Genomic DNA, 22,660 nt, shown 5'->3' with positions numbered 1-22,660 from the left:
TGAAATAGTTAACAAAAATTTTGCAGAGTAATTGGATGCAAGTAAGCAGTAATTAATGTGTTGACAGATATATGTTCTTGTATAATTCTAATCAACAATCAGCTGAACACAGAAGGGAAATGAAGAGTAAATATGCACACCTGTACAGAAAGATTGGTTTTGTTCCACTTTCTTTTGCACACAAGCATAGCTATTTCTGCTGAATTGCTTTGTATTTGATTAAATGTGGAATGTGCTACTGAGGTAATAAACGAAGCTGGAATGTGTTTACCAATTATCAAGCAAAAGTTGTGCAATTAAATAATATCATTTGGGAGATTCTTACAGTGAACTACTGCAACCCCTGAAGAAGAAAATTTGAAAATACAAAAATTGTACTCTGGAGACTGCCAATGTTCCTACTCTATTATTTTTCAGTGTTCTACAGTGAAATATTTTTCATATAATTTGGCTATGGTTTGGATTGGATTTGCCTGTGGTCCCTTACCTGGTCAGGCTCTCTGTTTCACTGTGTATGATTTGAAGGTGAAGAATACATACTTTAGAGAGGTCCTCCATCTGAATTAGCATTTTAAACAGAGAAGAATATCTGTAAGACGAAACTAAAACTATTTTAAAGTTAACCTTGTCACTTTGTGTAATTGGTGATTTAAGTATTCAAGAATTATGATGTTGTAGATCTCTCATCATTACCCAGCCTAGCAAACAGTCAAAAATTGTTCACTTATCAGACTTTGCTTTTTTTTAAAACTGCATCTCGGACAAGTTCAAAAGTGAAGCATCTAACAAGCTTGTAGTACAATTTCTTACATACCAATTTGCCGTACAGTTATTTAAACTGAGTTCTGACAAAAGATAATTGCCATTGTTTCACATTGCCTAGAATAGACTAGAATGTTCAAAACAATTGTCTATACACTTGTGGGATCTGGAAAAATCCAAAATATTTATGGTCAAAGTAAAAGTACAGTCAATTACCTACGATATGAATACAGATGCTTAACCACAAAGAAAATAATTAAGATCAAAAAATGCTGGATCAGTAGATCAGGCAGCCTGCAGCATCAGTGGAGAGTTAATGTTTTGGCCAGTGACTTTTTGACAGAACAGTTGTTGATGAAGGGTCATCAATCTGAACATTAACTCTTTCACTCCACAGATGCTGCCCTGACTTGCTAGATATTTCCAGCATTTATAGTTCGCATGGGTGTGTATATTTCAGATTACCATCATCCATAGCATTTTGTTTTGGAAAAAGCAGAAGTACTAATTAACAAATCGTTTCAGATTTGAGTAACAGTTAACTAGAATAACATTGTTCTGGGCCTTGAGTGCCCATCTACTAGTGATTCACTGTGTGAAGACACCAAATCTAGCCTACAGACTTTAGATGTGACTGACCAGTTCTGACCCAACCAGCTCTGCAACAGTGAACAAGGGCTTTGGCTGAGTGGATGATGGAGAGCAAACATTATGTTATCTTAACAGAAAAGGAGGCATGACAGATGGAACCAAAGCCCAGTTTCTGTTCTTAAGGCTCTGCATGAGAACAAGAGTGGAGGATGGAAGTGACAGCATGAAAGTTTCTTTTAACATTGGCCCCTCCAGCAAACTTAGTATCTGTCAGAGACTCCATTCGGTGTGTTCATGAAGCTGACCTTTTGCTCCATGCTTGACAGAATGGTGTCCACGTTCTGTGCAAAGCTCTTCTGTAAGTTAGAGCTAGATTCTTCAATAATTCCATCCACTCTGCATAGACTACCCATCATACCTAGCATTTTCTGTGTATTCCTCAGAACCACCTTGGATAGTCTGGATGTTCAAAGTCGATACATAACAGTCTGGTACCTGTGGTGCCCTACACTTCTTTTCTAACCTTTGATCGTTATACTTGTGATTCACCATGTGAAGACCCCATGTCTAGCAATGTAAGCAAGTGTTATTTTACACTGAAAAAGAATAGATCAGGGTATTTTGTATGATATGAAGTTAAATACAGTGGCTGTCCAAAGAGACTTGGGGGGTTCATATGCATAGATTTTTAAAATGCCGCAAACAGGTGCAAAAAATAATCAAGTCATCTAATGGATTGCTGGCTTTTCTGTTTAGAAAGCTGGAGTACAAAGATGCAGAAGTTACGCTGCAGCTATACAAAACCCTGGTTAGATCCACCTAGCATTCTAAGAGTAGATCTGGGCACCATACCTCAGGAAGGATATATTGGCCTTGGAGGGAGTACAGTGAAGGTTAACAAGAATTATAACTGGACTTCAGAGATTAAGATATAAGGACAAATTATTCAAATTAAGCCTGTTTTCTCGAGAATTTGGAAGGTAAAGGCGCCTGATTGAAGTCTTCAAGATATTATCAGAAAAGACAGGGTAGATAAAGATAAACAGGTTGGAGATTCAAGAACAAGGTGCCATGTTCTTAAAAATTAGAGCTGGACCATTTAGGAGAGATGGGAATAGCACAGAAACAGACCGTTCGGTACAACCCGTCCATGTTGCCAGATATCCCAATCTGACCTAATCCCATTTGCCAGCATTTAGCCCATATCCCTCTACACCTGTCCTGTTCAAATACCCATCCAGATGTCTTTTAAATGTTGTAATTGTACCCATCTCCACCACATCCTCTGGCATCTCTGCATCGTACATGTACCACCCTCTGCATCAAAAGGTTGCCCTCTGGTCCCTTTTAAATCTTTCCCTTCTCACCTTAAAGCTATACCCTCTAGTTCTGGTCACCCCACACTAGGAAGAAGACCTTGGCTATTTCACCATATTTATGTCCCACATGATTTTATAAACCTATAAAGTGACCCTCAGCCATCGATGCTTCATGTTAGGAAGCACTTCCATATGCAATAGTGGTAGAGGTTTGGCACTCTCTTCTATAAAAGGTAGTTGCTGCTGGATCAGTTGTTAATTTTAAATCTGAGATAAATACATTTTTGTGAAGCAAAGTTATTAAAGGAATATAGGCCAAAAGCAGGTATATAGAGTTAGGCCACAGATCAGCCATGATCTCATTAAATGGCAGCACTGGTTTGAGAGGCTGAATGGCCTACTCCTGTTCCTATAACTTCTAAAGTAACTGCAATTTCAATCCTGAGTTGGGTGCTTGCTTAGGTCAGTTCAGACAATGTATCATCTTGTGGAAAATTGCCCTCTTTGTGAAGTGGCACTGGGGATTCAGATATGAGAAGAAGTAAGTGGATTAAATTTAGGCAACATGGCGGCTCAGTGGTTAGCATTACTGTCTCACAGTGTCAGTGCCCGGGTACGATTCCACCCACAGGTGACTGTCAAGTCTGTGTGGAGTTTGCTTATTTTCCCTGCGTCTGCATGGGTTTTCTCTGGATGCTCTGGTTTCCTTCCACAGTCCAAAGATATACAGGTTAGGTGACATAGTCATGCTAAATTGCCCATTATGTCCAGAGATGTGCAGGCTAGGTCAATTATCTCAGGAAAATACAGCATTACAGGGATACGGCAAGGGTCTGGGTCTGGGTGGGATGCTCTTTGAGGTTCAGCATGATCTCGATGGGCCAAATAGCCTACTTCCACACTGTTGGATTTCTATGATTCTAGGATGTAGTCCAGTAATGGTAGGAGAGTGAAGAAAGGGTTGGGAAGAAGGAAAGTGTTATGAGTTGTGGTTCTGTAACTTGGGTTGACTTGGGTAGATTTATGTCGAGAGTCTGATGCTGGAAAAGTACAGCAGGTCAGGCAGCATCCGAGGAGCAGGAAAATCAACGTTTTGGGCAAAAGCCCTTCATCATAAACCCCTCATCCTAATGAAGTGCTTATGCCCAAACGTCAATTTTCCTACTCCTCGGATGCTGCCTGACCTGCTGTGCTTTTCCAGCACCACACTCTCGACTCTGATCTCCAGCACCTGCAGTCCTCACTTTTTCTAGTTGGGTAGATTTAAATAAGGTGAGTGTTATAACTCTGAATACTTAGATCATTAATAGGAACAGGAATAGATCACAGGCCAATCAGCTGCCTCAACTCTACTTTGCCCTCCTAACTCCATCTCCTGATTCCCTTGGTGTCCAAAAGTGTTGTTGACCTCAGTTTTAAATATACCATTCTTAAATTGACAACTTTGCTGAGACCAACAAATCTTTTTATGACATTTCAGCCATGAATTGGTAAATAGGCTCTCTGTGATGTCTTTTCCGTAGTGTTCTGGTCTGGAGGGCTTTCTCATTCACTCCCACTTCCAGTGAAGAGGATTTGCTATCCTGGATCAATATCTCTAGGCAGCATTAGAGAATTTAAGGGCCTGATCTGCAGGTCTTGCAACAATTTTTATCCCTTTGAACACTCCCTGTTGTTTGCTGCTCTCTCAGAATTGTAGGCTGTCTCAAGTATCAACAAAGATCTCCAATTTTCTACATTTACCTTCAAAAGGCTGTGAATCCAGTAATTAGACTGCAAGTTTCAGCTATGATGATGAGCTGCCAGAACTGATTCTATATTTTCTATGTCAGCATAAAAAGGTGTAGACTGGGTCTGTGCATCCATCAATTTTTGGACAAATGCTCATTGGACTACTAGGTTTGGACAATAAAAGATAGATGTTTTTAAAAGGTCTGCAAGTAATGAAATCTGAGAAAAAAAATTGTAAGAAACAACTATTTGAAGAAAAGGTTGAGTGTTTTGGTTGTAAGTTTTTACCAGACCTCATTCTAAGTAGAGTATCCAGTGTTGTATACTAACTGGCAGATAAACCCTTTCAAAAATACCATATTAAACCTTAAAAGAATGGGACTTAATATCTAATCTATAAACTCTGAGTAAGTAGCAATAAACAGCCTTCTGCATGTTTGATTTAAACACTTTTTCCAGAAGCTTTGCCCTTAACATGCATGAGAGTTCCATTGCAATATAGACATGCACCAAAATAAAGTGATCACCTAATTAATCCAAACATTAAAGTGTCACTGTTAGTGCAATCCTTCATGGGAACATGGAGATCTAATGCTTTAGAGCTGTCCTTATTCATGACAAGGATAAAATGCATCTCCCATGACAGGCCCTATTCATTATCATATTCTCAATCTTGCGTAATTATGCTGGTATTGACATTAATTGCATCACAGATCTATACTATAATCGAGCAAATACAGAAATAATTATTTCTGATTTGACTGAAAGTGTTTATGCAATGAACAGGTAAAACATACAGACTGGGAACAACTCCGTTTCAACTCTTGTGTGAATTAGCTGATTCAAAGAGCATTGAATAATTGTGAAACAATGAACCTCAGAGCTTCTGCATTGGTCAGGGAAGGAAAAATATCAGTCTGTAATCCAGTCACTGATCTGTATCTGTAATCACCCAGGAGGTCAATGGCCCAGGTATTCTGATGAGAGTTATTGAAGCAGCACATATAGGATACTCACTGTTGACCAGGCATGCTTACCCCACTGGCCTGAACTATCCTCCCTACCAATTGGGTCCCGCTTGACCCAACATACACTCTCACCCATCCCCCTGATCCCATCCCATAGCTTCCTTCCTACCAACTCGTCTCACTATTTGACAATTGCCCTGGCTTTCTCAGCATCAGTGTTAGCCTCCCTCAACATCTCGGGTAAACTCCACTTGTTCCCAGCTGAGAGAACAGTGTTTGGTGTAGTCCCCCTCATCTAAGTTCTCCCCCCATCATTGAGCTATGTTGTATACTATGCAGCGAGCAGTCACTATTCTGCAGATTTTGTCTGACGAATACTGTAATGCATCTCAGCAGTCCAGGCAACAGAAGCATTGTTCTGTGACAGCTCTACTGGATGCATGGGAAACATTGTAGCACTGTTTGGCATCAATCTGAGTAGCTCACATGGTTCATTAGCCATGCTTTCATTGACACCAATGACCAACCCTGGAGATAATGTTGCAGAGATGGGCAGAGAACTGTAGTATATAACATTGTGGCAACTTGTTGTCTGTGATCAAAAACAAGCTAGACATTGATGCAGTATTTAGATTTCCTGTTCAGATGATGCCATGAACCTCTGAGCATTTCATGTTTGCACTTAATGGCCCCTTTGCCCTGAGAGAACTCAACAATGGCTGCAAATTTGACCACTCTGGCACCTTGGCTTTCTGGGTTTGTGGTGAACTAAATAAACTATTGCTTTCCTTTAATAGAGATCAGTGAACTCTCGTTCACACTTGAGGCTCCTGATTTGAATTGCCGTACAAATTCTCAGTTGAGATTTGTAACAAACTGAAGGGTCACACTGGACTCAAAACCATAACAATGTTTCTCTTTCCACAGATGCTGCCAGACCTGCTGAGTTTCTTTGATCTGTGCTTTTTTTAAAATGAGTTGATGGCAAGGAAGTTTTGTGCAGCTGTGATCTCCAGTTTTGTAGCACTGCCTCACATGCAGCATTTCCGCTAATTTTTTTTTTCTGCTGTATGGATCTCCTAGGTCCATGTGTGGCAGCAGCTCTGCAACTAGAGGTCAGTGCAGATCCTATGAGCAACTGCGCAAAACATGGCTCCCATGTCAAATGGCTATAGATCTGCTTGCAGGAGTTGACAGATGTGAGCAGTTGTGTCCTAGTCATGTATATATGCCTCTGGCATTGTAGTTTGCTCATGGTCATGTAACTGCAATGCCTTCTGCTTGGTAGAATGGTCAACAGTGTTGAGGACTCTGGTTCCCCTCATCATGCACTGCTTGCTTGTCTATAGCGATAATGCCATGACCCTCTTATCTCTAATTGTATCTCTTTTTGGTCTTTTCTGCTCCTGCTGGGTTTAGTGGTTCCTCCAGCTGTCATGAATGTACTGAGATTTTGACTTATAAGTATGCTGCCATGGTTGTGGGTATGTTTGCCGAGCTGGGAAGTTGATTTGCAGACGTTTCATCCCCTGTCTAGGTGACATTTTCAGTGTTTTGAACCCTCCTGTGAAGCGCTGCGGTACTGTGTCTTCTGGAGTTTATTTAGTTCCATTCCTGCTGCTTCTGGTTGCCGGTTTCAGTTGTTCATTGTAGTGGGGTCTGGGGCTATGTGTTTGTTGAGAGAGTCCGTGGATGAGTGCCATGCCTCTAGAAATTCTCTGGCTGTCCTTTGTTTAGCTTGTCCTATGATCACTGTTGTCCCAGTAAAATTTGTGGTCCTTGTCATCTGTGTGTATGGCAATTAGGGAGAGTTGGTTGTGGCATTTAGTGGCTACTTGGTGTTCATGGATGCAAATTGCTAGTTGTCTGCCTATTTGTCCTATATAGTGTTTCGTGCAGTCTTTGCATGGAATCTTGTAAATTATGTTTATCTGGCACATGATGGGTATAGGGCTTTTTGTTCTGGTGGGATGTTGTCTTAGCGTGGCTGTCGATTTATGGGTGTCATGAATCCGAGTGGTTGGAGAAGTCTGGCTGTCAGTTCAGAGATTTTTGTTTAATATCAGGTTGAGTGGTTCGTGTATTGAAGAGCTTAAGTGATACTGTGATCAAGAGTCATCTAGACTCGCAACGTTATCTTGCTCCCTCTCCATGGATGCTGTCTTACCCGCTGTGATCTCTGTCATTTGTTGTTTTCAGCTGAGGTTTCAGCATCTGCAGTAATTTGTTCCTAAATGTAACTATCATTGTCCCTCGTTAACCTCTGCAACGCAACTCTTAAATATTGGTATGTTTAGCCTGCGTAATGCTTTCATCCTGAAGTCATTAACTTCCACAATGCTACGTGAATGGTCTTACATAGTTTGTGCATTAACGCCCCTCCTAAAAAGCAAACCACATTTAGTAAATCTTCATTTCCCTTCTCGCGAAAGGTCAATGAATGATAGCCAGTTTTTGCTTTAACTCATTTGCAGCCTTTACTTTGCAGTGAGTGTTTGCCTTCAATTGCCAAATGCCTTAATATATTGCTTGTGCAATGGTTTTTTCCAGTTTCATTTTTGATTTCCTTTTTTTGAGTATTCACTCTGCTTTAGCACCTTGGAGCCCTCTCACTTTTGCACTGTGCATTCACATGATCCTGATTTGGAGAAGATATTTCAGCAAAATGGCTGTTGTAAAACTGTCTTTTCATTGCCCCCATCACAAGTACTTTTCTTATCAGTTTTGATGGTTTTCACATCTCTTCTCCTTTCACCTTTAGAGCCTCCTGACTGCCATGGAGAATGATTACTCCCAGTTTAGTTCCTAGACTAAAGCCTCCAGTGTTGCATTAGAGAATCCAGCAATCCTCTCTGAGTTGTTACTTGGTTACAAGTCATCTCTCATCCACCAGAGAACTTAGTGTTGGTTTCATCAACATTTGTAGATTAAGTGTACCATCCCTTTAATAAGGTTCTTTGTCTTTAAGAAGTAAGTCTAGTTGTTTGTAATGTAAGCTGTCAATCCAAAACACATAATGAGAAGCCATTTTTGGATGGTTAGTTAATTAAAACTAATCAGTTTTGCAGTTGCTTCCACAGACCAGCCCAGCCCCATTCCTTTAGATATTTTCTAATCAACTTGATCAGAGATGATATTATCCCATCTCTAGAGTAAGTAAAACTTGAACCCAGGCCTCTTGGCTTAGAGGTAGGGACACTTGCACCACAAGAGCCATCCACTGATCCCCATTTATGTCAACTGATATTTTGTCATCAACCTGTTTAGAGATGTAATTACACACCCCTGGAATAGGTGGGTAAGTCCCATTGGGGAATACCTTTTCTCTGTATATCCATCTGTACGATAATGCTGGCTGTCCCCTATCTGGTACCTCCATTTAGACACCAAATTCCTTCTAGCTCTTCAACTGTTTGTTTGGAATCCTTTATCAACTTGTTTTAATTTGTTTCTAGCTACTAAAACTTTTGATTATAAAGGCTTCTACATCTCATGGAATTTCCAGTCTGTTCCATAGTCTTTGTTCTTGTCAAACTTCAGGTTCATTCACCCTCCTACCTTGTTCAACATGATTACCACAAGATCTCCTCCAATGATCAGAATTGCATTTATAAGTTTATGATCCTTTTCTAGGGTCATGTTCACTTCTGAGTCATTCTACATTTTCTGGCCTTCTATATCCTTATCTCATTTTGCCAATCCACAGATCTTGTAGAATGAATGCTGAAAATGGATCTGGAAGTTATCAAAACATGTATGATTACTAGGGGGCTTGACAGACTAAATGCAGTGATTGTCCCCCCTGCTTTTGAGAGAGTCCAAGACCAGAGGATATAATTTTAGAGTGAGGGTCACCTATTTAAGACTGAGATGAGGAGAAATTCTTTTGAGGGTGGTGAATCCATGGAATTCTTTACCATAGAGAGCAGTCAAGGCTGAGCTGTTTATATTCAAGGCTGAGATAGGTGGATTTTCAATCAGTAAGGGGAGTTGAAGACTATTAGATCAGCCATTATCTCATGGAATGGTGGAACAGACTTGACTTGGTTCGAATAGTTAGTTGTGTTCATAAACCTTACGATTTTATGGCCTATTAAGCCAATGTTTGTATTTTCCAATGGTGTCGGATGCTCTCCCTACAATGATGATATTCATTTGACACTTCTAGTGTATATATTACTTTATGCTAATTGTTTATTGTTCTTCTCTATGACAAATAGTTTTACTATGTTCTCTGTGTATCACTTAACCTATACTAGATCAGCTCATTATCGTCCTAATTATTCAGCATTTGTGCATTCAAAATGGATAGTACCTCAGCAGTTTCTCTGTGTTGTTAAGATTCTGTAAATGTGTAACCTTGAGAAATGCACCCTAACAATTTGGTTTCTGTGCTTTTAAACTCACGGTATTTTCAACACTACCTATTACTTTATCTGGATCTTTCTAATCTTTCTGCTCTTTTCCATTTTGAACGTACCTTTCTGATGACCTTATATAATGCTAAAGGTTTGCTGAATTTTCTCTGAAACTTCAATCTTAAAGAATGTCTTTCTGTCAGCATGCATGGCATTCAGAAATGGTGGAGTTTATTGTCATCCTTTCCCATGTTAGGATCATTTATAACTGAGGAATATTTGGATTTCTCCCAAAAACCAATTGGTATGCTAACCTTCAACCATTCATAGTATGTTCTTTATAGGGACTGCCCATGGGAGGGCAGATGTTAACTTACAACTTGTTTGGTCTGCTAGGATTTTACAAAATCTCTCATCCATTACTGCATGGTATATTTCATACACTCCATAATTAAAAAGGCCTTTCAGCTACCCTGTTCAATACCACAATGCTTATATTTTCACGCACACTCCTGTGTTCAACATTCAGTAAGTGCTCCTCACCTCCATTGTCAATTAGAAATAGAGATGGTGCCCCCAGTCTGTTCTCCATGACCCTTTCCACTATTACTGTTTTTCTTTACCATGTCTTGTTGTAGGCTAAGTATAGTTGTAATGTTTATGAAATGCAAGCTGAAAATATTTTTTTTCCTATCCCAGATGTTCAAGATTGTTGCAGCAATGCCGTTCAGGTGTCTCTACGTTCCACAGCCTGGTTATACTTCTGAATCACTCTTTTTGAACATAACGTAGGGAGTTAAAAATATCTTGCTGGGGAATTTACCAATCTGCAGCAGTTGAAAATGCCACCTATTCACATTGTAACTGTTATCCAATTGTAGCTATTGTCTGTCATGTCAATCTGAAAGTTATAATTTTAGTTTCTCATTTTAAATTGTTTGTGCTTTTAGGAAATGGCAATCCGAGCACTGAAGCAGACTGGCAGCAGAAGCATAGAAGCTGCTCTAGACTTCATAAGTAAGATGGGCTATCTAGACCCTCGGACTGAACAGATCGTAAGAGTAATTAAGCAAACATCAGGTAAGCAAACAGAATCAATTAAGTTAAGTAAATTTAGTGCTATTTGTTAAAAAAAAAAAATTCTTACATTGAGAGTTACAAAGAATACATGAGTATGGCTTTCTATTCCCGATTTACTAGCTTTGGGTGAATCTGAGCACAGGTGGGAAATCCGAGAAGCTATTCTGCTAGTGGCTGATTGTTTAGGATTTTTCACCAGAAGTAGTTCTACCAATGGCAGCAGGTCTGACAAACCACTGTAATAACTTTGAAACTTCACTGTGCTCTCACTCCCAGTAACCTCCATCTCCTCCTTCCTTTTCTGTGATAACTTTTAGTTCAAGCACAGGAGGTGCAACACCTATGTGGACTTCTACCTCCCGACTTTCTCATCATCCAAAATCCCAAATATACCTATTTTTATTCTGAAGAGTAGTACAAAAGAGAAGTAATTGGCCATTTTGGTAATTGAATCAACACTTTTACATAATGTTGTGACTGTGGCTCGAGCTTGATTCTTGGTGTTTTCTTCCCATCACTGGCGTGACATCACAGATTGTCATTGAAAGGAGCTTATGGATACCCAGTTTTGAATTGCTAGATCTGTTCAAAGTCTGTCTGATATCATACAATGGGAGTGAGTGTGGGAGGTTTTGAGATTACAAGTGAGGTTTTGAGAAAACATGCACTTGTATGGGAGTGTGTGTGTCTGTGTGTACATGTACCTATGCTGCCAATTGTGCTCTTTCCGAACCAAAAAAAAAGGCTTTTGCTTGAGGAATGAAGATTTTATTAAGTAGATTGAAGCAATACTTCTGTGCAAATCTCCAACCAAACTGGAGGGTGCATTCAAAATGGAATTGGTGAGATTGCAAGCTCAAAATCTTCCATTTAGGAGTAAATGTAGGAGCAACAACTCCAGAGATCCCTGAATGTCTAAAATATTCTGGACTGTATAAGAAAGAGAGACCTTCAACAGGGAGCAAATCAATGGAGGCTTTGTGGTGTACAGAAAGTGCAGGGGAATCTTAAGAAAGCAATTTTAAGAGAGCAAAGAGAGTGCATGATAAACCAGAGGCAGAGAAGCTGAGTGAGAATCCAAATATATTCTACAAACGTATCAAGGGGAAGAGGATAACCAGGGAAAGAGTAGGGCCTATTGGGGATCAAGAGGGCAATCTGTGTGTGGAGCCGGAAGACTTTGGGGTGGTGTTAAATGAGTACTTCACATCTGTCTTCATTTTGGAGAAGGAGAACGTAGGTATATTATTCAAGAAGAGGGTTTGTGAGGGTCTAAGCAGTTTGACTTGGAGGTGAGAAGATTTAAGTGGGCTTAAAAGTGGATAAATCCAAAGGTCCAGATGAGTTGCATTCCAGGCTGTGATTGGAGATGAGCGAAATTACAGACACTCCTATCCAAATTTTCAATGCTTGTCTGGCCTCTGGAGATGTCAGAGGACTGGAAGACTGCCGATGATGTTCCACTTTTCAAGAAGGGTGGTGGACTTAAACCAGGGAAATACAGACAATTTGTCCTGCATCAGTGGAGGCAAGTTGTTGGTAAATGTTCTGAAGGAAAGAATTAATCTTCACTTGAAGAGGCAAAACCTGATCATGGATAGTAAGCATGAGTTTGTCAGGGCGAGGTCATGCCTAACAAGTTTGATTGAATTTTTTGATGGGATGACCAGATGTGTAGATGAGGTTGTGCAGTTGATGTAGATTTTATGGATTTCAACAAAGCCTTTGACAAGGTCCCACATGGGAGATTGATAAAGAAGGTCAGATCTTGACAGGTTAGATCCAAACTTTGCTTAATGGTATGAGACAGAGGGAGTTGGTGAAAGTTGTTTATGTGACTGAAAGCCAATGACCAATGGCATGCCAGAAGGATCAGTGCTGGGTCCATTAGATTTTCTTATATACACGATAGAGAAGAAAATGTTGGTGGGGGATGTCGATAAATAAGTTTGCGATGACACTAAGATTGATTGGGTGGTCAACAATGAGGAACAATGTTTTTGGTTACAGGATGATATAGCTTGATTGGTCAGATGGACAGATCAGTGGCAGATGGAAATTTACCCTGATAAGTGTGAGGTGACGCAGTTTGGAAGAAGTAACATAACAACCGAGTACTCAATGAATCACAGGACACTTCAAACCTCAGAGGAACAGAGGGATCTTGGAGTGTTTGTCTACAGACCCCTGAAGGTAGCAGACAGGTTGGTTGACAGGGTAGTTAAAGAAGGTTACAGTACTGTTGCCTTTATTAGTCGAGGCATAGATTAGAAGGACAGGGAGTTATCTTTGAGCTATACAGGACTTTGGTTAGGCCATAGCTGGGGTAGTTTGTGCAGTTATGGTGACTGCAGTATAGGAAGGATGTGCTCGCATTGGAGAGGATGCCGAGAAGATTCATCAGGATGCTGCCTGGAATAGAGCAGTTTATTTATGAAGAGAGACTGGATAAGCTAGGGTTGTTTTCTTTCGAGCAGAAAAGGCTGAAAGGAGAGACATTTAAGTTTGAGGGACATGGACAGAGTGGAAAAAAAGCAGCTGTTCCTCTTAGTTGAAGGATCAATAACAAGTGAGCATAATTTTAAGGTGTAAGATGAGAGCTTCAGAAGGGATTTAAGGAAAAAAAACTCTCAGAAGATGGTGGGAATCTGGAATGCCTTGCTTGGGAGAGTAGTTGAAGCAGGAAACCTCACAACCTTTAAAAAAGTACTTGCGTGAGCTCTTAAAATGTCAACATTCAAGGCAATGGGCCCAGTGATGGGAAGTGAGACCAGTTACGTTTTATTTGTCAGTGCAGACTCATTGGGTCAAAGAGCCTCTTCTGAGTGATTCTGGTGCTTGGCACTTTGTGATGGCCAGAATTCATTGTTTTGGAATTTTAAAAAAGCCACATTTATCATTGTACAAAATCTTTTTAAAATTTGCTCACTGACCTCCTGGATGAGTGAAAACTTGAAATGTGATCCTCCATACAGAAAGATTAGACAAACACTATGTTAAATGCTTTTTTGTGCATTACTGATTCTGATATTCCTGACCTCCAGGCATTCCTATTCTTGAATATACAGAGGAACCTCGATTTTCCGAAGGACACGGGCGGGGAGTATTTCGATTTGTTAATCAAATTTCAGATAATCAAATGCCGGATAACATAGGTTAGCCAAGCTCTGGACCTTACGATCTTGCCGGATAATCCGATATTTGGATAATCGAATGCTGGATAACCGAGGTTCCTCTGTATTGCTCAGATACTGAAATACTAATTACACAAAAAAAAACACATAACCTATATACTTGTTTCTAAGCTCTCAAACTTTGCTGGCTTGATAAGACAGAGAACTGTAGATACTGGAGATCTAAAACAGATACAGAAATTGCTGGTGCAACTCAGTGGGTCTGGCAGAATCAATGGGAAGAAATCAGTTAATGTTTCAAGTCCAGTGACTCTTCATAAGAATTGTTAGCAGCTAGGAAAATGTGGTTTAGGAACCTGTGGTTTAGTGACTCTGCTAAAAGTCTGCTATGTAATAATAGAACTGGGTGTGGGGATGGGTATTAAGAAAAGGCTGTTTTTAGCACAGTCATCCATTGCCTAATATCATATTATGTGGATTGTTTTCAGTACTTCAGTATAGCTCACCCATTCTCTCTTACTCTTTGCACTTATTGTCACTTATTCAATTTCCCTTCTGTCTTGGCATACTATCCATTCTCTCTCTCTCTCTCTCTCTCTCTCTCTCTCAATCTCTCTCCTTCCCTGTGTCTCTGTCTCAACTCCACCTCTCCACTCACCTCTCTCCTTCCCCTCCTTCCTCTCCCAACTTTGTCTTCAGCATAAATACTACTTTTTCCTAGCTGCAAACAGTTCTAAAGAAGAATCACTGGACTTGAAACATTCACTTTGCTTTATTTCTACAGACGTTGCCACACCTGCTGAGTTTCACCAGCAATTTCTGTTTTTGAATAGTTGGCCAATTCATTTGTGAGACAAATGAAGAGGTTGCTCTGTGGAATTGTAACCTAACAAGGAGTCCATACTTTAAATCTCCTCTCCTTTTCTTTAGACAGAGGAAACTGAATAAGTAAATAAATAAAATTAGGAGCTAAATACCACCAGTTTTTAGATTTGGGGGTGAACATTATAAAGTATCAATTATAAATGGAAGAAACAAAGAAACTTTGGAATACTTTGCTTCCAAGATGTTGTTAATATTTATCCATTTTGGAATTTGTAGACAGATTTTCAAATTAGATGATGAACTTGTGAAAAATACTTGTGAAAAAGCTTGTCAATCTTCCAATAATTAGTTTCTACATAATGAAAACCATGAGTAACTTATCTGATTTATGCCCTACTAAGCCCCTTCACCCAAATACTGAAGAGCTATAAAATGTTATTGTGTTGTAGGCACCGTGTCATATGGCACTGAGTAGATTGATATTCAGCCAGGTTTGCTACTAAAAAGTCTAATTGTCTCAAGTGTTTCACAGGAAAAAAATTAGATTTGTTTTATTGGATTAAACAACTTTCCTTTTTAACTTTAGCCATTTTCAATGTGCATGCTTTCCCACTTCCTACACAGCCTACGGCTAACTTGTCTTTAGGTCTTTCATTTTGCTTTTTTCCTGTTCTGTGAAAGTTTGGAGTGGCTCAGATTGACATACAGTCATATGCATGCACAATTCTAGCAAGAACAGTGAATAGCAATCAGGATCAGAATGCCAATTTGAAATTCCCAGTCTGGAGAGTGCTAAAACTAATTGTAACAAAACCACTGCTGCTCTAATGAGATAATATTGATGTGGACATGCTGATATTGCACTGGGGTGGACAAAGTTTAAAAATCACACAACACCAGGTTATAATCCAACAGGTTTATTTGAAAGTACAAGCTTTTCGAGCACTGCTCTTCCATCAGGTATTTGGTAATATTAGAAATTAGATCTATAACTTTCCTAGCTACTCTATAAATAAATTCACAGAATTATTTAAAAAGAAAAGAGTTCTGGGTCTGGCATAATCTGTTGAGATAGAAACAGAGTTAGTATTTTGAGTTCAATGTGATGCTCCTTCAGAAAACAAATCTCCACTACCTTTTAAGGCATCAGACATTGGAAGGTGATATAAACAGACTCATTTTCTTGATTTCTGTTTAGCTATTTTCCTGCTTTTGATAATTGAACCCAAATAGATTGTGATAGTAATGCCATCCCATTTGTTTATTTTAAGGAAAAAGTATTGGACCACATCCTCTTGATCGTAGGCCAAGTTTTGAAGGATCAAATGACTCTTTGTGTACCTATCACCAGTTGGGCAATCCAATGTATGATTTAGCAGATTCTGGAGCTGCAAATGCACCAAATATGAATTTTTTAGTTGCTGCTGGACAAGCCATAACTGTCAACACTCCAGGGCAAAGGTGCTCTCCCTTAGGACTTCACTCTGCAATTGTTGGACAGAATCCTCCATCAAATGCTATATTCCCATCCACAAGCTGTGATATTAAACATCAACAAATACCATATTCGGCCAAAGGAGAAACAGGCCAATCTCTTCAAATGATAAATTACACTCTTTCAAATCACAGCGGCCAATCAATTACATTGCAAAATCCTCAAGTGTCAAGCAATCCACATTATATGAGGCAGCATTTAATGGCTCAAGGAGAAAATAATGTCTCCTTAGGTTATGCTGTCCAAAGGAGTTCATCTTTCCAAAACAAGGTGCAACAGGAAGGCAATTATGGAACCCTTCAGAATAAAAGCCCTGTTACTCAAGGCATTCCTGGCCATACGTTCCAACAACCTCCAACAGTTTTATACTTGTCGCAGTCCCATCATAGACAACAAAGTCCTACATCTCCTCAAATACAAATGTTATCAAGCCGCACTTCTTCATTTGGAAATGAGTTTTCGGAACTTGCTCCAAATATGATCACACCCTCAAGAAATAGCCTCAATGTGGACATTTTTGATATAAATCCTTCCCAGGTGCAACATTGGCAAGTATCATCTCCATCAAGGAGGGATTCCATTCAGAACACTGGACTAGAAACATTGCCAAGACCAGCTGGCCATCTTAGGCCAGATAGCCAAATACCAAACAGAACTAATTCGTTCAATAATCAACTTCAAACTTCACCATCTGTGAGACAAATTCAAACAGGCAAAACAGAGTCATCCCTAAACACTACCAATACTATCACAGCAGTAACATCAACCCCTATTCTTCAACCTGTGAAGAGCATTAGAGTTCCAAGACCTGAACCTCAAACAGCTGTAGCACCTTCACATCCGGCATGGTTGCAGAATCAGGGTACGGACAATAATGATATACTGGAGCAAAAATCCTTGACAGCAGCAGGAGCAGCAGCCTATGTCCTTGAAACTGATGATTACACTATGAAAGAGCGTAGATGTCCTCCACCACCATATCCAAAACATTTATTACTTCAGAACAATACAGAGCAATTTGATGCTAACTCTGTAGCCATGGATGTGGAGCAGTGTATCCGTGGTGTTCACAATTTAACATGCAATAAAACTGAGGACAACAACAATGAAAAAAGTGAGAAAAGTAGCAAGCCTAACAAACCAGAGAAGATGGGAAAGGACAAAAAACGCATTCAAACATCCCCTGTGCCATTTCGCAAAAATAAAGATGAAGAGAAAAGGGAATCGCGAATTAAAAGTTATTCCCCTTTTGCTTTTAAATTTTTCATGGAACAACATGTAGAAAACATCATGAAAACATATCAGCAAAAATTAAACAGAAGGTTGCAGTTGGAGCAAGAGATGTCAAAGGTATTGATTTAACATTGAATGATAACTGTACAACTGAACCATTTAATGTTTATATTTCACTCAAACTTAATTTTGTCATTAATCAATCTTCTTTGAAGTACAGATTTAAAGAGTTTAGTTTCAAAGATAGCATACTAAATCAGAATGGTTGGAAGCATATTTGAGTCCTCATTCCATTCAGTTTCTATCAGAGTTGTATTGTTTTTTATTAAAGAAATAAATTGCAGTCTATAGTATGCTCTTCTGAAAAAAAATCAGCAAGGATTTTGTTCCCAGCTCCACTTGCACATCTCCTTTTGGCTAGTTCAAAACCAGCTGATATGTAGCTTTTGAGAGAGAGAGCCTGATTTTGCAAATGTGGCAAACACAGGGATCTGCTGACCCATTGCACTAACTCATCTGCCATTGCAGCTGAGCAAGCGAACTATATAACTATAAGAGGTAGGAGCAGAAGTAGCGGCAATTTGCTTTTCTGTCACTTACTAAGATCATGGCTAATCTGATGATTCTCAATTCAATCTTACTGATTTATCCTCATACCCTTAATGCCCTTACTGATTTCAAATCGGTTCTTCCTAGCCTTGAACTTACTTAACCCAGCTTTGACAGCCTCCGCAGTAAAGATTTCTGCAGATACACTTCTCCTCAGAGATAGAATTCCTACTCATGGTCTTAGGTGGGCAACTCTGAGATTATGCCCTCTCTTCCTAAATTATCCCAGAAGGAGGAACAATCACTTTGCCTAAGAATCTTATGATTTATTAATTGCTCTATTCAGTCTACTAATTTCCAATGAATATAGGTCCAGCCTACTCAACGTATCTTCTATGAGACAGTCCTTCTATTCTCAGAATCAGCCTAGAGAGCCCAGTCTTAACTGCTTCCCATGCCAGGATATCTTTCCTTGGATAAGGGGACCTAAACAATTTACAGTATTCCAGGTGTGGTCTAGTTCATGCCCTTTTACATTTGATTCCCTTTGAAATAAAAGTCGAACAGTTCATTTGCCTCTCCTATTACCCACTGAACTAGATGTTAACTTTTTGTGATATATGATGTGTTGCAGCTTTCCACAGTCTTTTCCCCGTTAAATGAAACAATAACATCCCATCCCCGTTATCCAGCATGCACAGGGAATGGAGTGCATCAGTTACATTAATATTTGCAGTCAGCACCGCTCATAAATACTATCAGCAAGGTTTGATCAAAACAGGAGAGGGGTAATCAAATGATCAGTTCCCAAAGCAAGGAAACCTACTCTCATCGATTGCACTTGCATGAGAGTTCCAGATGAAGGGATACCTGATAATGGGAACTCTGTTGTATTTAGTTTTTTTATAGAATCCTTGCAGTGTGGAAGGATTCGCCCAACAAGTCCACACCAACACTCCGAAGAGTAACCCACTTAGACCCATTCCCCTACCCTATTACTCTACATTTACTCCTACCTCATACATCCCTGAACACTATGGGCAATATAGCACTGCCAATTCACCCAAACTGCACATAATTGGATCGTGGGAGGAAACGGGAGCACCTGGGGGAAACCCAAGGCTGGAATTGAACCCGGGTCCTTGCCGCTGTGAAGCAGTAGTGCTAACCATTGAGCCACCGTGCTGCCCCTAAGTTCTTCAATCCTTACTGTCAAACAGCACACCCTAATTTTTTTCCCCCCACATTACAGTACCTTTGACTTGCCAAATTTTTGCTCTGTCAAGTAACCTGTCTATGTCCCTCTGTAGACTCACGTCATCATCACTACTTGCCTGTCCAGCTATCCTGACTATGTTGAATATACAGTTTCTTCCTTAATCTGAATAAACTGTTGGTAAGGGCAAAGCTAGTGCAGAGATCACACGTGGAGAGAAAACTTAAATTCTGTCAAGGCAGCAGTTCTTTAAGGATTCAAACATATTCTAAATGGGAATTTGCAGCAGAGATTGAAAAGTGGACTAATAGTTCATTGGCATAAAGGACAAACTTGGTCAACCTGGTTTCTTTGCTGAATGGTTGGAAGTGGAAATGGCAGCTTCAGAAAGAGAACCCAAAGAACAGTTGGTCATTTGGGACGAAGACCATTCTTCAGTAAATGCTGTAAAGGAAAACTTGCTTATATTGTAACTACATTCTCTTTTTAAGACCATGGCTGTATTTTCCCTTCCATGCAATTATAATTTTTCTGCTCCCAGGAGGATCAGAATGTTGCTCTGGAACTGGTGATTGGAAGGAGGTGGTTTACTAATGACTATCTTAATTGTGATTTTCCTTTGCTGTCCTGAAGATAGCAACTCCTACTGTGTTGTCTATTTGTTGGCCCCTTAATTACATGAACTTTTTGCCATTCCTCTTATTAAAGCACGATGTCTGTCTCAACAATGAATAGTAGCATGCCACTTACCTGTTGAGGCATCATTTTAAGAAGCTGCAAGATTTAACGAGATGGCCATTTTAATTTAAAAAATTTAGGAGAGAAAGCTTGTGACAGTGTGCGAGGAGTATGTACAGTGAATGGTCTTGTCTTGTGTTTAGAAATTGAGAAGCAGAACAGTCTTTTGTAGCAAGTTCTACAAGCTCTTGCTTATTTTTCACTTGTCCCTATACTTCATCCAAGGGTTGGGAACTAATATGAAAGTCACTTCCACAGTGTACAGTTGGATATATTGCTGAAAGTTCAAGACTTTGTCAGATTAGGGAAACTTAATATAATGAAAAATACCAGAATATCTGTGGTACACTGAGTACACTTAGTATCCTCAGCCTTCACCTGAAATTGTTCCCTCAATCACAGCAAAATCATACTGCAGACTGACAATAAGCCCAATTTTAAGTCCTCATGTCTAGCAAGAATGGGCATTTCGGGATTCTTTTTCAATCCTTGCTGGCATGGACCATCTTAAAATGGGTATTCTGGTTACCCTTCTTGTAGACAGATGAGGATTTTGTTTAATTCAGAAGTTAAGCTCAGATGATGTCACTCAGACTATATTTTAATTCTGGTCAGCTATGCGTGACATCACATGCAAACCTTGCCTGAGCTCAAAGGAGCAGCAGGCACAGCAGACAGTAGAAATAGTGAGTAATTGTTTTTAGGTTGCCTGGTGAGCCAGGTGGTGCAGAAGTTTCTCCTCCAACCCTCCGTGTCATTGACACTGGATTTGAGCAGGACTCAGTTTACTATATCCACCCTCCCCAGCCCTGCAGTAAATATCACTGCTTTGTCAGAGTTTTTCATTTTAACAGTGGGTTATTTTTAGTTCTTTCTACTCTGCTTGCAGAAGACACCAAATTTCAAAAAAGAGAGAACTTGCACAGGAGGCCCTGGCTATTGACCTCTAATCCTAAACCTTAAACTTGTGGATGCAAAATATAGACAATTTAGGAGATGGAATGTTGACTGCTTTTAAATCTCATCTCATTCTCTAATTGATTTTTTGACTAAAATATAGAATGCAGGCCATTCTAACATCACCTTTTTTAATGGAAGCTGTGGGCCAATTTTGCATTTGTGTCTTAAGGACCTATTTTTGAAATATCTCCAAGCATTGAACTCATTGGTTTGCTCATTGGTGACTATGCTAATCATGTGTTAGCAAGGACAGCATTTGTTACCCATTCCTAATTGCCTTTTAACAGTAGGGCTTACTGGGCAATTTCAGAGGCCGGTAATTTAGATTAGATTAGATTCCTACAGTGTGGAAACAGGCCTTTCGGCCCAACTAGACCACACTGACCCTCCGAAAAGCAACCCACTCAGACCCACCCCCTAGATTTACCCCTACACCTAATACTACGGGCAATTTGGCACGGCCAATTCACCTAATCTGCACAGTCTTTGGACTGTGGGAGGAAACCCATGCAGACACAAGGAGAATGTGCAAACTCCACACAGACAGTTGCCCGAGTCAGGAATTGAACCTGGGTCCCTGGCACCGTGAGGCAGCAGTGCTAGCCACTGAGCCACCGTGCCGCCCATGGTGATTTCAATCACTGTGTATTGGTCTGGAGTTGCATGCAATACCAGACCAGATAAGGAAGATCTACCTCCCTAAAGAATATTAGTGAATCAAGTGGGCTTTTACAACATTTCATGACATTTTATGTAGTCACCATACTGAGACTAGCCTAATATTCTAGCTTTGTTAATTCAATTTAAATTCCCTTGACTGTCATGGTGGATGAGCCTTTAGATTATTAGTTCAGTGACATTATCACTGTGGCTCCATTTCTACACAAAAATGGTGATTTTGGTGCATGTCTACATGGAACCTGCATTAGAGCTCGATTATACAACATTGCCATCCATTGTGGAGTTTGCGGCAACTCTGCATTGGAACTCCACATGCCACAGACCGTAAGGGCAGTTGATGCCTCTCCTAAGAAATTACCAAAGGGTATTATAATTCTACCTTCAGGCATATCAGTCACTTGGTAAAATAGTTTTCTTCCTGTCGTCAATTGTATTTGGAGAATATTGCTTTACACATAAACAGCTGGTCAGCCTGTGCTGCTAATCTCCTGCGTCAGCCTGAAACACTAAAGTTAGGACTATGAATAACATTTTCCAGATCTTTGATGGAGTTTATGTATTTTGCTACATCTGTCATTTTATCCATTACTAAATTGAAGCCTTAAATGTGCCTCAAATCAATAGAGGTTTTTTTAAAATCCTGGTTTGGGGCTTCTGGTGGGTCCAGTGCATATCTGGTGTAGCCTGCTCTACTTGAAATCTCAACCTCATTTTAACCTCTGCATTTTGAAGGTAATCAGATCGAGTGGATCAGTTGGAGAAACAGATAGAAGCGACGAGGAATTTGCAACAGCAACTGTATGTGATGGATGGCAGTTATAGGAAGGGGGGAAAGTCTCAGATACAGTCACATAGATGGGTTAACTCCAGGAAGGAGAGAGAGGTCAGCACCTAGGGCAGGAGTCTTTTGTGGATATACCCATTTCAAACAGGTATGCTGTTTTGGAAAATGTAGGGGGTGATGGATTCTCAGGGGAACGTATCACAAACAGCCAGGTTTCTGGTATTGAGACTGGCTCT

At 39.9% G+C, this 22,660-nt stretch overlaps 1 protein-coding gene across 6 annotated transcripts in view; it reads left to right on the top strand.

The window, feature by feature from the left end:
- lats2 (large tumor suppressor kinase 2) overlaps positions 1-22,660 on the top strand; it is a 92,091-nt gene that overhangs the window by 35,501 nt on the left and 33,930 nt on the right. For all 6 annotated transcript variants that reach the window (XM_043691921.1, XM_043691922.1, XM_043691925.1 and 3 more), the window contains 2 exons: positions 10,680-10,809; positions 16,040-17,613. In XM_043691921.1, the coding sequence (XP_043547856.1) occupies positions 10,680-10,809; positions 16,040-17,613 (1,704 nt within the window). The remainder of the gene's footprint in view (positions 1-10,679; positions 10,810-16,039; positions 17,614-22,660) is intronic.

The sequence above is a fragment of the Chiloscyllium plagiosum genome, chromosome 6 (genome assembly GCF_004010195.1).
Source record: "Chiloscyllium plagiosum isolate BGI_BamShark_2017 chromosome 6, ASM401019v2, whole genome shotgun sequence".
In the NCBI taxonomy this organism is placed as follows: domain Eukaryota; kingdom Metazoa; phylum Chordata; class Chondrichthyes; order Orectolobiformes; family Hemiscylliidae; genus Chiloscyllium; species Chiloscyllium plagiosum.
This window is presented reverse-complemented; position numbering and strand designations above follow the sequence as displayed.